Source organism: Callorhinchus milii, unplaced genomic scaffold, assembly GCF_018977255.1.
Source record: "Callorhinchus milii isolate IMCB2004 unplaced genomic scaffold, IMCB_Cmil_1.0 Scaffold10, whole genome shotgun sequence".
Classification (NCBI taxonomy): domain Eukaryota; kingdom Metazoa; phylum Chordata; class Chondrichthyes; order Chimaeriformes; family Callorhinchidae; genus Callorhinchus; species Callorhinchus milii.
In genome coordinates this window covers 2,751,432-2,768,751 of record NW_024704751.1, presented here as the reverse complement: position 1 = coordinate 2,768,751, position 17,320 = coordinate 2,751,432, and the positions used below count along the sequence as shown (strand labels likewise).

The 17,320-nt window shown below is 48.7% G+C and overlaps 1 protein-coding gene across 8 annotated transcripts in view; it reads left to right on the top strand.

Annotated features, from left to right (window-relative positions):
• The window catches only part of msi2b (musashi RNA-binding protein 2b), a 217,566-nt gene that overhangs the window by 147,105 nt on the left and 53,141 nt on the right, over window positions 1-17,320 (top strand). For all 8 annotated transcript variants that reach the window (XM_042338451.1, XM_042338447.1, XM_042338450.1 and 5 more), the window contains exons 9-10: window positions 4,956-5,070; window positions 12,410-12,484. In XM_042338451.1, coding sequence (XP_042194385.1) covers window positions 4,956-5,070; window positions 12,410-12,484 — 190 coding nt within the window. The remainder of the gene's footprint in view (window positions 1-4,955; window positions 5,071-12,409; window positions 12,485-17,320) is intronic.

Sequence of the window (17,320 nt, the reverse complement as noted above, 5' to 3'; positions counted from 1 at the left end):
TAACTGTCATCCCCCATTCCCCCCTCCCCTCTTATGCTGACCTCTTTCCCCCCCGTCACCACTCCCACACACGCTTATTCAGTGCCTTAATGAATGTTTTCCCACCTCAAGCCCATCTCTCATTTTCCAGGTAATGGGAAAACCAATTGCAATGTTATTGCCAATTAAAATATTCCAGGCCCTTTTGTCAAGGTAGCTTAGCACTGAGCCTCGCACTAAGATACACTGTAAAATATATACATGAGGAGAGGACTATAATCACCCTACTTATTCAACGGCTTTCTATCCGGTAATAGAGCTTTTGGGCGGGATAAGATCAAAGCAATCTTGCAGGTTCTGTTCGCAACAATCCAGCCTACGTATTTGGCTTGTAAATCCTGCAGCACAAAGGTAGTGAAGGGAGCCAGTTGCTAACAACATTTAATAGCGCAAATGAAAATCTTTCTCCTGTTCTGTTTGGAACTTTCCATTTGTGACCTTTAAACAGACAGAAAATGGAAATCAAAAGCGCCTGGAGAGGTGAGAGAGAGAGAGAGAGAGAGAGAGAGAAGCATGACGGAAATGAAAAAAACACAAAGAATCTTTCCCCCACCCCCCACACCCCCCCCATGTGTGTGTGGTTTTTTTTGCTTAGGAAAAAGGTTTGAGACAGAGGGCAGGTTTGTTCCCAATCCTTTCTGCACTCAGAAATCAGTTTTGCGGGAATCAATTTTCAGGTGCGAAGGGGCAGGAGAGCAGTAATATTCTGGTGAGGAGATGAGAAAATGTGCTGATGCTGACAATCTGAAATTAGAAAAATACAAACAGCAGCAAAGTATAAAGCAGTGACTGAGGAGAGAGACAGAGAGCGAGGGAGAGAAACGGGTGAAGGAGAGAGAGAGAGTGAGAGGGAAGAAAGGCAGATAATAAAAATCCTTATGTTCGATAGAGTGCCTTTGACATCAGGAGGACGTCACAAAGCGCTTCACAACATGTACTGTGAAATGTAGTGACTGTGTCTGTAGGCGGGCGCGGCAGCTGATTTTCGCACATCAATGTCGCGCCATCAAGAAGTGAATGACCAGTTATATTTGGGTGGGTGGGGGGGGAGGATTATTGGCCAGGGCCCCAGGAGAAACTCCCTTCTCTTTTCGAATAGTGCCACAGGTTCTTTTCACATTCACCTGAACTGGCAGACGGGAACCCCGGTTTAACGACTGTCACTGTGTGCAATTGGCTGCCACGTTTCGCCCACAAAATATACAGACGATTCCCTTTACAGCGCCTTGGAACGTCCTCCCGACCTGAAAGGCGCTCTATAAATGGAATCTTGTTGTTGTTGTTTACAGTATATTCTGTGAAGCGCTTTGAGATGCCCGAAAGATGTGATAAGGTGCTGTATCAAATCCAAGGATTATTATTATTATTATTTATCTCGTAACGTAGCAAAGAAATGCTTTGCACTCCCAAGTGAAGCATTAAGAAGGCAGGGCTCGTGTCACTCAGAGGACAGACACAGCCCTGACCTTCGGGGAACAGCGGCATTGGCAGAATTATTGACTTGATATAGATTTATGGGTCCGAGGAGGAATAACAGTAAGTACATTGATAATGTTACAGGGTCTCTGGAGCATTGCACTGAAAGCTCCTGTGAATTATTGTTTTTTATTTTTGCTGAGCTGAGTTTACCTCCTTTGGATAGTTAAACGCACAATTTTCTGCTCTGAGCATTTGAACGGCACCAGATGCTAATGATAATAATAATAATAATAATAATAATAATCCTTTTGATGTAGTGCCTTTCATAATGGCCGTACACAAATTGGCTGCTCACCTCCAAAATACACGGTGGCCACACTTTACAGTAAATCTTGTGAAACACTTAGGGACGTTTCACAAGAAACGAGAGGAGTTATATCAAACACAAGGAGTATTATTATTATTAGACTCTGTATTTCACAGGCCGCAAGTTACTTTTACGCCTCCCATAAAAGGGGAACGGTTCTAATGTGCATTGCCATCCCTGTAAACAGTCCCATTTTATTGGCAGTCTGCGAGCTTCTGAGTCCTGGTGCTCGCTATTACCAGAGCAACAGAAGAAACAAAATCAGCTCAAGCTCACACTGCGAGGCTGGCCGACAGGGAAACATTGGTATGTCAGTCAGGCTGCGATGGCAAATGCTGCTCCAGGAGGTAAATACCTCCCGTTGTCGGGACTGATGGAGTCGTGAGCAAACAGTTCACGGAGCGTGCCTGGGGGGCAGCGAGCAGTCTGCACAGCGGAGGTCACTGTAGGGGGCCGCGTAGCTCTGCACTCCCCGCGGGGCGGGTTACATCTAGCCTCGGGCTGCTGCCGCTAATGTGCTGGGGGCCATTTATACTCCAGCAAGTGTGTCAGCTTCGGTGCTGCGACACCCTGTGGATTTAGGGCTACTTTGGGGCAAGAGGGTGAGATCCCCTTTGAGAGAGGGTGAGACTCTCTTCTCCCCCACCCCAACCCCCTCCTCCTCCCCCAACCTGGTGTGGAGAGCGACTCTTAGGTTCTTAGACTTTCAACACAAAGACTAAAGAGCACTCGGGACTACAGTGAAATGAACCCGCTTTAGGATGCTACATTTTCCCCCAATGAACTGGAATATTCTTACAGCTTTATATCACTCCCGACGAAGGGGATGTCTTTGATCCTTGCCTCTGATGTGACAAAAAGGTATCGTGTTGCGTGTTTCTGACGGTTCCCTGCCCCACTCCAAGTAACTCGATTGTACACATGACCACAGCTGGGCACGTGAGCTACATCTCAGCACATTCCGGCCCGCAGCTGGTCAGCCAACGCCGATTGAATGAGAAATATGAATTTGCAAATCTATTGATCAAAAGAAACAAAAGTCCAATGGCCTGAGTGATGGGTCACCGAGAGCTCCGATTCATCTGTGAAAAGGGAACATTTAGACGCCGGTAGAGGATTTCCCTGGTGACTCAGTGAGTGGATGCACTGCCTGCTTAGCTGGAGGGTCCCGGGTTCCATTCCTGAGGTTGGTTTGGTTGACTGGTTAATACTATTAATCCTTCCATTTGATACAGCGCTTTATCAGGCCCTCGAGACATCTTAAAGCGCTTCACAGAATATACTGTAAAGTGAATTGACTGTATATTTTTGGGTTGATTGGTTTGGTGGCAGGCTGGTTGGGCATTGCCTGGTTGGTGGCACGTTGGTTTGGTTGGTTGAGTAGGTTTAGGTGACAGTTGGTCTGGTTGGTTGGCAAGTTGGTGGGTGATAGGTTGGTCAGTTGGTTAGTTTAGTCAGTTAGGTTGGTTGGTTAGGTTGAGTGGGTTAGATTTGATGATTGGTTATGATGGTTGCTGGTTAGTTGAGTTAATTGGTTTTGTTTCGATGGTTGGTTGGTCTCAACTGGATGGCGGTCAGGGTCTCCCTTGTGGAAAATTAAACACTCGCCTGGGTTCCTTCTCCTATGCTCCCTGCTGGAAAAGGTGTGTGAATATCTGATAAGGACAAGGTTAGGCTCAGCTATGATTTCTCTTTCCCCCCCCATCCGATGGTCCATCCTCCCAAGTCAATTGGCCTGTTCATCTCACTGTCTACACTTGTGGAGAATAATCATTTGGATGACGCAATAAAGGGCATCTGGTTCCCATTGAATTGAACCCCTGCGGGGAGGCAGGACTGTTAGAATCATAGAATGTTACAGCACAAAAGGAGGCCATTTTGCCCATCGTGCCTGTGCCAGTTCTTTGGAAGAGCTGCCCAATCAGTCCCACTCTCCCACTCTTTCCTTTCTGTTGGGGAAGGAAATTGGATGGAAACCAGTTAGTGCAGTGTGGCCTCACCGGCTCAGCAGGAACTTGCCTCCTTATCCCTGAGACCTCACCACCGACTGCCCTTGGACCACACCTGCTCTTTGCAAAAACAATCTGAAAATGTATTCTCCTCCGCTCGCCTTATTAAACCGTTCCAGCTTTCTGAGCAAGATCTTCACTCTCGTAGCTCCTGCGCTAATTCAGGCTGAACATCGGGATGGATTTCCACAGCTCTATAAATAACGCATCAAGATTGCTTCTTGTAATAAACCATCAAAATCTCACTTAGTGGTTAAGGCAATTGACTTTCGAGCCTCCATTATCGGAACCGTTCTTCAGAAACCAACCAATTTACCTTTGTTTGATGAGTTCCTTTTCCTATGTTTTCTGGTTGCACTCATTCCCGCCACCACAGACAGACGGTCCACCGGACAGAGACAGTGAGCTGACCACGACTGCCAGGCATCTGCCCATGCCAGGCATTCCCGATCTGCCTGGCTCCAACTGGGAGAGTGGGAGGAGACTGTTGGGCACATTGCCATTCCCAATCTTTCGTGCTCCCCACCCACCCCTTCTCCTCCCCAACCTGGATTGCAGACTTCGAGCTGTGAGGCCTGGAAGTGGCCAGCAATGTTGCCGTGTTTGGGAAGCTCCCGCAGACAACACATGTGGAAACCCATCACTGTGCTTAAGAGTATCGAATCCAGACCGACTGTCCCACACATGTTCACCACCTCCACAATTCACTGTGTCTGAAATGTTATGCGCGCTCTCTCCCTGGAGGCGCACACACTATGTCCTTAATTCCGGAAAGTTTTAGGTTTAAGTTGGGGAGAGACAAACGCGGAGTGGGTGGGGGGAGGGGTGCTCCACCGAGGGAGAGGGGACTGGACTGAGAGGGATGGACTGGATTGAAGGGCAGGGGATGGACTGAGATGGGAGGGCCTGGACCAAGGAGGGAGGGGCTGGTTTGAGGAGGAGGGGCTGGACTGAGGCGGGGTGGGGCTGGAGCGAGGAGGGCGGGGCTGGGGGGGGTGGGGGGGCTGGAGATGAAGACCTTGAACGTTCAGGGCGTTGGTTACAGTAATTGTGAAGTGAAGGTCTCTATATATTCTCTTTGCTTCTCTCCCCCCACCAACCCCCACCTCCCCACCCAACAGGTAGAATGTAAGAAAGCACAACCGAAAGAGGTGATGTTCCCACCGGGAACGCGAGGGAGAGCCCGAGGATTACCCTACACCATGGACGCGTTCATGCTGGGAATGGGAATGCTGGGTAAGGCCGTCATCCTCTTCCTCTTTTTAAGAACAATTGTCACGGTTATGGAGACCGGGCAACTACTGCATGTCCAGTTCTCTCACTGTCTCGTCACTTTTGCTCATTCTCTCTCTCTCTCTCTCTCTCTCTCTCATTCACTCGCTCTGTTACTCACTCACTCTTACCCGCATTCCTTTCTCACTCTCTCTATCACGCACTCTCTTGCCATGGTCTCTCTCTCTCGCTCGCTCACTCCCTTACGCTCTCTCTTGTCTTATTGCAAAAAGTATTAAGGGATACGGGGATAAGGCAGGGTCAGGTTATTAGCTGGAGTTAGATTAGAAGATCAGCCACGATTGAATGGCGGGGCAGGCTCGAAGGTCCGAATGGCCTCCTCCTGCTCCTACATGTTATGTTATGTCTTGCTGTCTCTTACTCACTCGTTCACTGACTCTCTCTCTCTCTCTCTGTCTCTCACTCTATCTTTCTCTTGCCTTGCTCTTACTCACTTTCTCTCGCTCCCTCTACTCCTCACCAGATACAAATTGCCCTGACAGTGCGTGGCACCCCTTGCTCCAGTTAACCAAGGACAGGACGGGGTGGGGGAGGGATAGGACACGCATGTGCGGGTGCTTCCCCCGAGCACACAACATATCAGGAGATAATTACTGTGAGATTGATTGTCCGCAGAAAGCAGTGAAGCAAATCAATCAATAGAGGGATGTGGAGAGCGGGAGCCGGGTGTCGGCTAATGGATGTGGTGGGAAGGTCAGCACAGGCGTAATTTGGCTTGATGAAGCATCCACACACTCTGGTACTAATGTGCCGTTGATATTCGAGCCGGGCAATTTCCTCACACAAATCTGGTCTGCGATTCAGTGGAGCAGAGCTGGGCATTACAGCAGCAAATGAAGAGGAAAATTGAAGTAATGTTAAGATTATAAATTTATAGCGTTGTCTCCCTGACCCAGGGAGAGGCGTGTAATAGAGACGAGGACTGGAAGAATTAACAGTGCAGTGTCTGGGGTGCTTCCTTCGCTCTCCTCTCTCTCTCCTCAAGCCCTCTTGTCTGGCCCGACTGAACTCTTGGCTCGAACTGGCTGATGTAACTCTGACTCACTCTCTGACAGATTCTGTTATTCACAGTTAATTTAACCTCTCTCTCTGATGCAACCGCCTCCCCCCCAGTTCTCTCTCTATCAGATGCACCATTACTCTCACCCTTTCCAGTCCTCAGACGTAAACTCATTCTCTGGAACGCTCACTACCTTGCACGCTCACGCTGATATTCCTTCTCACTCACGTTCACTCTCTCCGTGTCTCTCACACTCACAACACGCTATTTCTTGTAAAATAATTATATTCCATGAAATTTGATGTAGCGCCTTTCACCTCAGGACAACGTCTCATAAAGCGCTTCACAGGATTTACTATGAAGTGTAGTGATTATGTATTTCATAGACGAAAGCGGCTGCTAATTTGCGCACAGCATTGTTGCACCAATTCTATGATAGTAATAATAATCCTTACATTTGGTACAGCGCCTTTGGTACCTCGGGAGGACATCTCGTAGGACTTTGAAGGGTTCACTGTAACGTGTAGTGACTGTGTATTTTGTGGGCAAAATCTACCGGATTGTTAGCCGGGACTCACAAATGCAGGTGGGAAATATCACACAGGTTGCTGTAGGTTGGGGTTGGGCCAGAGAGAGAGGAGGGAGGCTTCATTGCCTGGAGTGCTTGATGATGCCGCTGGGAGTCCTGGAATAGGAGAGTGCCCTCAGCATCAACGTCCACCCCTGTCTGGACCAGAGAGATTAGCTGTGAAGAGGACTCGCTCTTTAAACGCTCCCGAGACACCGTCCGATGTGAAGGGTGGTCTATAAATGCAAGTTGTACGTCCGGGGGTAAAAGGACCGGATAATTTTCTCTTTTGAGAACCGTTTCCTTGCAAACGAAATTGTTCTCGAGAGAAAATTTTGTCTCTTGCTCTTTCTCTCTCTCTCTCTCTCTCTCTCTCTCTCTCACCCGCGCTCTCTTTCTCTCTGACTCTCTCTCACTCATCCTCCTGCCCTGCCCTGCGTTTGGTCTCCTGCTTTGCTCTTTTTTTTTAAAAGAAAATTCCACGTGTAGGTGGCGTGTGCACAATTCGCAGTTCGGTTTGGATACTCTCAATCATGGTGATGGGTTTTCGCGTGTGTCAGACACCAAAACAAATAATGACAGACGCAAGTCTGAAGGAGCTTTGGTCTCATCGCGGAGACTTGGGGGAGGGGGAGAGACGAGCCTCTTACCTTTAACAGCATGGATTTTAATTCTTTATCGCAGAGCACTAGGGGTCTGGGTTTGTTGACACCCAACAGACAGCCACTAACCTCTCCTCCCCCCCAACCCCCCCAACGTCATGTGGTGTCATGGTCATTCGTAATTTTAAACCAAAATCATTTGACAAAGAAAACCCAGGCTGAACCCAGTAATCCTCCCATTTGTCCGCGACCTGTCCATCTGCAGACACGATGCCCCTCACTACAAACTGCAATATTTCTGATTCTGTGCCCCCCCCCCCCCAGCCATGTCCAACCAGCCGACATTCAGCTCTGCCGCAACCTCTTTGCTTCTCAGGAACCATCAGTGCGGAATTATTATTATCATCACCGTAAAGTGTAGTGACTGGGCATTTTGTACGCGAACCCAGCAGTCAGTTTGCGCGCAGCAGTTGTCCCACAAACAGCCGTGATATTGCACATCTCACCCACAAGTGAAAATTACACGGCAATGAATTAGCCACCCCCAAAAACACAACCTTCCCCCACCCCCCCCACACCCACCGCACCTCACCACGAACTTTATTTCAACTCTCTTGTGTTCTGAACCGCTAACTGAACAAAACACATTAAACGCATTACAAATAATAATAAACGGAACCTTTAATCTTCCCTTAAACAATGCACAGAAAGCTCCTTAAATCTTTCACTCGTCCAGAATTGCCTGCAGGCATTCATTCAGCTTTCAACTTATCAGTTTCCCTTAACGACAGGATGCATTAGATTGAAGAGAACGACTCTTTTAAACCATTTTTTTATTTCATTGTTTTAATAACTACTTTTGATTCTGCTCTGCTCTTCCGGATGCCCTTTGTTCTCCCGCTGTCCCATTCACCCGCTCTCTGCCCTACAGCTTCCCTGCGCTTCTTTTTCTTTCTCCTTCCCCCTCTCTTTTCCGTTCACTTTCTCTTTCCTGCTCTCTCTCTCTCCCGCACGCGCTCTCACTTTCTTGCTGTCTTGTCACGTACGTTCTCTCTCTTTCATCCTCACACTCTATCGCTCTTGTTCTGATTTTCGGTCTCTGTCTATCTGACGCTCCTGGGCCTGATTTCTGCACCTGTCTATCCCTGTCTGTCCTTTGCCATTCCCATGGGTATTGTCACTAAATCTACGTTAACACTTTTAGTGGTGATCAGTTGGCCTCTGCTGCACACACTTCTTTATCTCGTCAGAGCACTAAATTCATTTCTTTAGACACTGCATCAGAGGGCTACGTCGGGCTAATAACCAATTTCTTTTATTGACCCGAGTTGTCTAAATGACTTGCTAAACCGCAGGAAGCAGACACCAACGGGCAGTCAGAGGGATTTCTGCCGTGATAAAGCAATGCAAGATTAAAATTGGATTGTCCGTATAATTATTTGGATTGTCATTCCCCAGTAAAGTTTGCAGTGACACGTACTTCTTATAAATCTCCAGCCTCGTAAACATCAGCCCACCAACTGCTAATCCAGTCCGGCACCTCAGCTCACAGCTACCTGAGTTGATGAACTGGTGGGTTGGAAGCTCTGAGTCGCACAAGCAAGCATTGATAGCTCTGTTCACTGTCGCTTTAGGTGATGGTTGAGGTGGTAAAATATACATAGCACCTCTCGACTGGGGATGGTTTTCCCTGCTTCTGTTTAATATCCATTGAACTTCGTCCCCCCACCCCCCTCTCTCTCTCTCTCTCTCCCACCCTTGCTCTTGCTCCATCCCACCACCTCCTACCGTGCTCCCTGGGTCACTGTGACCTGTCTTGGCCGACAATTCCCTCGAATTAAATTGTTTGTGGACTTCATGGCTGTTTGCAGGATGTTGCTGTGAGAGTGCATATTGACTCCCACGTTTGCCTACAAAATACGACAGCTTGCATTTATATAGCACCTTCATGCGGGGGGTGGGGGGAGGGGGGGGTGTCATGGAGCGCTGAACAGTAGAGTAGTTTGATGAGGAAAGTCTTTTAAGTGCAATCTGATGATGGGCAAAAAGGTGTCAAAATACACAGTCACTACACTTCACAGTAAAATCCTGTGAAATAGTTTGAGACGGCATGATTAGGCCTTATATCAAATGCAAGGATTATTATGATGATGATGAATGATGGTCTTGCGGGAAGCATATTGGAGAGAGAGTAATAATAATAATACTTGCATTTGATATAGCACCTTATCAAGTCTTTAAGGCGTCTCAAAGCGCTTCACAGGATACACTGTAAAGTGAATTGACTATATTTTGTGGGCAAAACTGATGTCACCCCTGCTGTCTCCTCATCTTGGTGGCCTAGCAGACCCCTCGTCTTGCCGTCCGCCAGCAAATATGTCTGCTGGGATACGGGGATGGAAGTTACTATCCTCGAGCAGTTGTTCTGCTGAAACAGGTTCTCCGCCGAGATTGTGAGATTTCACTGGGCGACGTTGAGTCAACACCCAACATGGGGCCATTTGTCACTGAGCGAGAGCTTGTCGTTCGTCAGCCAGGCACAGCTGGGAAGCTCGTGTGTAGCTGCTGTAACGGATGGGCCCGTCAGCGCAGCACGGCGCGGCTTAACTTAAACCTCAGGAACTCCGACTTCCCCGTCGCTGAATCAGCCAGGCAGACGGGGACGGTCGCTGGTTCAGTCCGTGTTGGGTGGAGGAGGGATCGTACTGGCTTTCAACACCCCCTCCCTCCCCCCCGAGAAGTGTGTGTGGGGGGAGATCAGCCCAGTCCCTTACAGCTATCGACTGTAAAAAAGGACCGGGTGTCAGGTACCCCCAGCGCGCTCTCATCCGTCAGGGCTCACGTCAGCAAAATGGCCACCGAGCCAGGTAACAGAGGGAGTCTGGCCCCGGGAGAGCACCTCTGGGAGGGGAGCGGGAAAGCATGTCCGTCATGAAACCCAGGGCCTTGCGGGAGGGAGGGGGGAGTCCATACCGGCCGCTCCAACCTGCCTTGACTTTCGGACCATCCCTTGCATATTAAGTACACAGTCACTACACTTCACATTATGTTCTGTGAAGCGCTTTGAGACGTCTCAACGATGTGATAAGGCGTTATTTCAAATGCACATATTATTATATTGTTATTGCTGCATTTTTTTTGTCGAGCACGTTTTGTTACTTTTCTATCTTGGTTTCCAATGCGGCAGCTAACTCCGCTGTAGTGACTGTTCATTTTGTAGGCGGACGCAGTTTTAAACTTTGGATTCTGCATCAAGGCCTTATAGACTGGTCCTGGCTATCAGCTTCTTTGGGAGGTTTTTTTTTGGCCACAAAAAAGACACCTTGCGCATAGTTGGGCCGTGGTCCATCCCATCCCTCTCTCCTCTCCCTCCCTCTCTTTCCCTTCCCCTACCCTTCCCATCGCCTCCCTCCCTCCGCCTCCCCTCCTTCTCCCTCCCCCTCCGCCCCTCCCCATAGCCGTGCCCTAACAGATGCCTCCGCAAGTGTCCCGACGCTCTCTCAAAGCAAAGGCAGGATAAGTGGCATCGAAGGCCAGGGGAGCTGAGACACAAAGAGGGGAAGGGGAAGAGAGGGACTGAGATAAATGTAACCGTTTTTTGGAAACATTAAAAATGAATAACCCAATAAATTAGCGCTGAATTATTAATCAGCAGCACTGAACGCCCGGGAGGAGGGCGCAGTCAAGCCTGCGTGGCCTTTCTTTTATCTCCGTCACATTGGGATTTTAACCTTCCGAGCACCGGCAGTCTCCTGGGGCGCCCCGCGGAGAAGCCGTCGGGATTCAGTGAGCGCTTTGAGTCTCGCTCGCGGGGGCGAAGGAGGCTCGGCGTTTATTTTTAAGGCCATTTTCGTTCGGCATTGACTGAGGTGCCGGATGCGTCTTACCCCCCTCCGTCGCAATTGATTTTGCGCGCGTTGCCATCTCCCCTGGGACATGACAATCGCTCACACTCCGCGGGTCTCCTTTCCAGCGCGAGCTCAGATGTACATCATTAGCATTTCTCGCCTCAGCGTCTGTAATGATAATCCCTGCTCCAGAGTCTTATCGCATCCAAACATCTCGAAGTGCTTCACAGGGCTCGACTGTACAGCGCAGTGACTTGATTCTATAATTGAATTTGCGTGCATGGACAACGCCTCACAAACAGCCACGAATTGAGCGACTAAATTTCATCTGGTGGGTGGGGCGGGGGTGGGGGGCGGCATTTTGGACCGGGACACCGACCCGGTAGAAAATCCCTTCTCATTTTGAGTCATGCCGTAGGATCTTTTAACGTCCACCTGAAAAGCAGACGGGGTCGGATGAAACGATTAGGGAGGCGACTAGTGAAATGGAACACGTTGCTGTAGTTTTTTTTGTTGAAAATCCCATTCAGGCAACAATACACACACACACGGCGCCGTTCGCATCGGGAGGATGTCTCAAAGTGACTGGCAGCTCGAAAAAGGGGGTTGTGGGGGTGCGGAGGGGAGAGGGTGCTCAAAAGTGCAGTTGAACAGGTAGGTCTTAAGGCAGGGGCGGATTTTGTTGGTGAGGAGGGAGACGGAAGGTGGAAGGACTCCACCGAGATTAGGGTGGATTAGGTGAGGGACATGAAACAGGCCGGTGTTTCTCGAGCGGAGGTAGCAGTTGGAGCCAAGGAAGTAAGGTAGCAGCGAGAATCTTGAATTCAATCTACTTGTGGGGGGTGGTGGGGAAGCAGTGGAGCTGAACGAGGATTAGGGTGATGGGGTCTTACAGAGTCTGGTGCAGGAGAGGACAGACAGGGCTGCAAGTCTTCGTTTCCCAATCGTATCCAAAGATCCACACACACTTACACACACCCACACTTACACACACCCACACTTGTACATACGCACTTACACACACTTATACACACATTTATACACATGCGCACACACTTAAGTACACACGCATGTATACACTTACACACATACTCACTTACCCACACACACTTACACACACACACCTACACTCACACACACTTACATACACAGGCAGACCCACACACACACACACACTTACACACACAGACACTTACACACACACCCCTCACTCACAGCCTCTCGTACTAACTTCCGCTCTTCCTTTTCCAAATATATTTTCAAGGTTACCCGAACTTTGTTGCAACATACGGTCGTGGCTACCCAGGATTCGCGCCGAGCTACAGCTATCAGTTCCCAGGTACGTCCCGCCTCGCTCGTCCACCAACTCTCTTTCTCTCGCGTGAAGTTACACATCAGAACCGCGCTCGCCAGGCGCTTCCTCCCACGGTGTCCGGTTGCAATGTTAGAAACGTGACGGCGTTGTGTCTCACTCCTGCGGTTGCTGTCGGACTGTGATGGTGGGAGTCGGGTGGGGTGGGGGGGTGGGGGGTTGTGTTGCATGTGTAGGTTTTCAGCTCTCGACAGACGTTTTAATCGGGCAGCCACGGTCGATGCTGGTTACGTGCGATCAGTCGTTTGCCATGGAGGGGGGCGGAGTTTTAGCGTTGGTTTTCCCCCTGGGTTTGGCAAAGTTCTAGGCTGCAATCCTTGTCTCACTGTTTTTCCCCGCCCCCCGCACCCACTCCCCCCCCCCCCCCCCCCTCCCAAACCTCTCCCTTAGACTATCCCAGTGCCATGCAATTACCCCTGGATCCGAGTGTGGGATCAACGCTTTATGTTTCAAGCTTCTACCAGAGCTGCTATGTTTCCCCTCTCCTCCCCCCACCCCACCCCCCTCGGGTGCTCAACCCACCCACCCCTAAATCCTAGATGCTCCCAGCTGCATTGTGTGACCCCAGGTACAATCAAAGTACCACCCTCCCTACGACAATCTGCGGGGTTTCGGTGCTAACTCGTCCTGGCAGCTGAGCCGGGATAACCTTCCCGATCCAAACCTGTATCCCATTTTAGTTCCCGGGGGATTCCGAACCCCTTCCAATGTGTGGGACGCGAATGCTAGTGTTCCGCTCGTATCCATTGCTGTGCAACAATCTCCACACAAGACACAGACAATCCACAGCCACTCTCACTTTCAGACAAGCCCACATTTAGACTGTTGGTCAGCCTAGCCAAGCCTGCGTGTGTGTGGTTAGTGTGTTTCGGATAAGTGTGTTTTAGTCCGTTTAGAGTGGATTGCTGAGGGACTGAATAAAGCGTGTGCTAGCGTAGAGGGTATTTCCTCCCCCCACCCGCCCCCAGTCCAGCTCTTTCTATCTGAGTTTTGTAGATATCCTGTTGCGAGCAGCACAATTCTTGGCAAACAGCGGAGATGCATTTTATTGGGATTTGGCGACTGGTCTGTTTTGTAATGTGCATTAACAAGATTGAACTGCATAGCGCAGATAAGCAGTCAAAGCAGAGAGACGCCTGACCCAGAAATAAACAAGCATTTTACTCCTCCCGTCCACATTCATCCAATACATAGTCCTTCTGGCTGTCATGAGATATTTCAATGGATGGGGGAAGGTGGGTGGATGTTGTTGATTACTATATTGGAGTGAGGGGGTGGGGAGGGAAGTCTGGTTATTTTCTCACGATATCGCCTGGCATTTCGAAGAGTTTTGGAAACAGTATCACGTTCGCTGAACCGAGTCCCTGATGCCCACACGGGAATATCCCACTCAGGTCAGTGAGGAGGCTGTTTGCAGATCAGGTCAGCAGTCACATTAAAAAGTCAGCTAAATTCACGCAAGAAAGACAATTCCGCTTCGATTTCCCCCTCTCGCGTTCACAACACCATCCTCATCACTTGACTGGTTACATTAGGTACAAGATGTGGCTGTTATCCGGTCCATCCCTCAACGCTTTGTGCGTCGGCGGGGAGCGTACAGAGTAAATCCGTGAGACAATCGCAAAGAACCCAGACCCTATTTTAGCTGTCTGCCAGGGAATACTGGACCTGAGTTGCTGTGTGTGTGTTATACTGTGATCCACACATTCCGCGTTGTGATGGAGGAGGAGGAGTGGGCGGGGAGGAAGCTTCTGTACACACAACCGAAGGAGATACGTCAAGCTAACGTAACGTGTGCCTAACTCCCTACGTGGTTTTTATTTCAAAACATTGCTGTAAATTAAGAATTTAGATACAAATACGCTGCTGCTCATTTCTATGAGCAGAAATGCTTAAAGGTTTGAGTTTGGGAGTTGTAACACGCGTGGTGCTACCCCAGTACTGATGTGTATACACAGCGACTTCCTTATCAGTCTTATAACTTAGCTACAGGTCTCCTGTGGACCTGTGGATAATGGAGGTGCAGTTCACTTCCTGCGCGGGCGACCTTGACTTCCTGTACGGGCTGTCTTGACTTCCTGTGCTGGCGGCCCGGCTTCCTGTGCAGGTTGTCTGACTTCCTGTGCTGGCGGCCTGGCTTCCTGTGCAGGTTGTCTGACTTCCTGTGCTGGCGGCCTGGCTTCCTGTGCAGGTTGTCTGACTTCCTGTGCTGGCGGCCTGGCTTCCTGTGCAGGTTGTCTGACTTCCTGTGCTGGCGGCCTGGCTTCCTGTGCAGGTTGTCTGACTTCCTGTGCTGGCGGCCTGGCTTCCTGTGCAGGTTGTCTGACTTCCTGTGCTGGCGGCCTGGCTTCCTGTGCGGGTGCATTTGCCGCAAAATTTAAGATTGCGCAGAATTGTGGACATCTTCTTAAACTCGTTAATTCTTAAGAACGAAGTAAAATTGAAGTTTTTGTTTAAATGAGCGACTACTGATGCAGTTAACGTGTAATAATCTGGAACCTGGTGCAACGACTTTCATGTTAAGGGGTGGGGGAACGATTCAAAGCGCTTCAACAGGATCTCACTGTAAAGTGTAGTGACCGTGTGTTTTGTACTCTTAACACTAACTCATATTATGAGGGAGGAGGAAATGCCTTTAATTATAGCAACTGGTCACTCACTCCATGACTGGTTGTCTGGGACATTGCGCAAATTGGCTGCTGTATTTGTCCACAAAATACACTTCACAGCATATCTTTGCGAAGCACTCTTGAGATGTCTCGACGACATGATAAGGCATTGGCCGTATCAATGCAAAGCTTATTAAATCAACCACACAAAATAGAACGGGATTTCGCAAATTTTCCACAACTCTGGGAGATCGTTAATGTTAACGCAAAATAGTCCCGCAGCCTAAAACCAGGTGGAATATTTGGAGGTTTTAGATGAAATCACACAGGCAGGCGAGTTAGCGTGGGTCTATATTCCGTGTGTATGTCTCCCTCCTTCCCTCTCCGCTCTCCCTCCATCACTGTCGGCAGATTAGTTCAGTGCTGTACAAGCAAACTTGTCTCATTCCTAGATTTTTTTTAAAAAAAAGTAAAACCTCACTTGCCTTCCTGTTTCATTGATGATTTTTTTTGCTCTTTTAATTATTGATTGATTTTATTTATTGCAATTTCTTTTTCTCTCTTTTTTTTCCGTGGGGTGGGGGGGAAGGGGGACGATCACTCCATTAATTTATTTTCTTATTTCACTTTTCAGACTGTGTCCAGATTTCACAAGACATTATTTTTATCAACTAATTTTTTTTAAAAAAAAACAAGAATTGCCTAGCAAATTAGCACGGTTTTTACTGCAGTGTTAATGAGATCCTGGGTGTTTTGGCTGTGAATGATGTTACCCTATGCTGTAATAATCACTAATGATACTGCCTGGGTTGATTTACCTTTTTTTTATATATATATAAAAAAATCCTTTTAACACATTCCACCATCAGCTGTCTGCCATTTTGCTTCTGCTGCAGCCTATTCGCTCTCTTCCTCTGCTTGTCACTGCATCACAGAAAGGTTAATTGTTTCCAAACTGTTGTCTCTGTCCCAGGAGTATTGACGATGGCCCTGTAAACAGATTTGGGCAGGAGAGAGCTGGCAAGCTCTTGTCTCTCGCCAAGATTTCACCCCTTTTTGTTTCAAATTTAAATGTTTTTAAAATGTGTACTCATTTTATTTTTTTTTAAACGCCTCCGAAGTAAGCATAGCAGCCAAGGGTTGAAGATGTCGCCTGTAAACTTTGGAGAGTCTTTAGATAGTAAACGAGAGGACTTTCCTTACCCCCACCCACCTGCCCATAGCATAGCACTACCTCGTGAGATAATGAACCACATGGATTCAGGAGGACCTGGGACCTTGCCCCTGTCTGTGCTCAGTTGGCGGCAACACTGGATGCTACAATTGGTCTCAGTCTTGGAGTAAAAAAGGGGAAACCAGTCAGGGTTCCCGTTACTGCTCCGCGGTACACAACAGTGAGGACAGGAACAATGAGGCTGTGATTAACCTCTAATCTCCCCCCCCCCCCCCCCCCCCCACTTCGCCTGGTGAAGTAGCCTGCCTATAACTGGCACGTCAAACATAGCATGTCACCTGGAAAGTGAGTTACCAGCATCAGGAGAGAAAGGGAGGGAGAAAGCTTGAGTTCGGGGTGGGGGGAGGAATTAAAACATTTTACGAGACACAACGTTAAAAAAGTTGTGAGAGCTTTTGACCCATTGAGAAGCGATTATTCCCTAATCTTCAGTTTATTTTGTGTAGAAAACTACCAAACGATGTGTGTGTGTTGGAGAGGTGGTGGGGGAGTTTGGGGTGAGGGGAAAGAGAGGAGAAGGTTTGACCTCAGTGTTAGGAGATTATGTCTATTTAAAGAGAAGTCTTCCTTTTCGTGGCTTACTTGGGCTCTTAAGTTCTAGCCAACAAAAAAGAAGTGTACTCCATACCTCTAGCCTTGCACCAAGTTGTGTAACACCATCCAACAAGACACAAGGTATCTGCAAGGGAGGACACTTAGCATTGCTTCATGGCCCTGAGCAACCTAGTGATACTTTAGCAGCGGGACATACTTTATTTATATATATAAATATATATAAAACGAGAACAAGCAATTAGAAAATGGGGCTGAACCCATCCTTTCCGTTTCTAAGCGAGGCTGAGTATTACCAAGTAGCCAAACTTGCCGCCTCGCCTCTTAACACTAGATAGCTTTCTGGGCTTTACTGCTCCAAAGAGCCCTCTCTCGGCCCCCCTTCCCCCCGCAGAAGCCCGAATCATA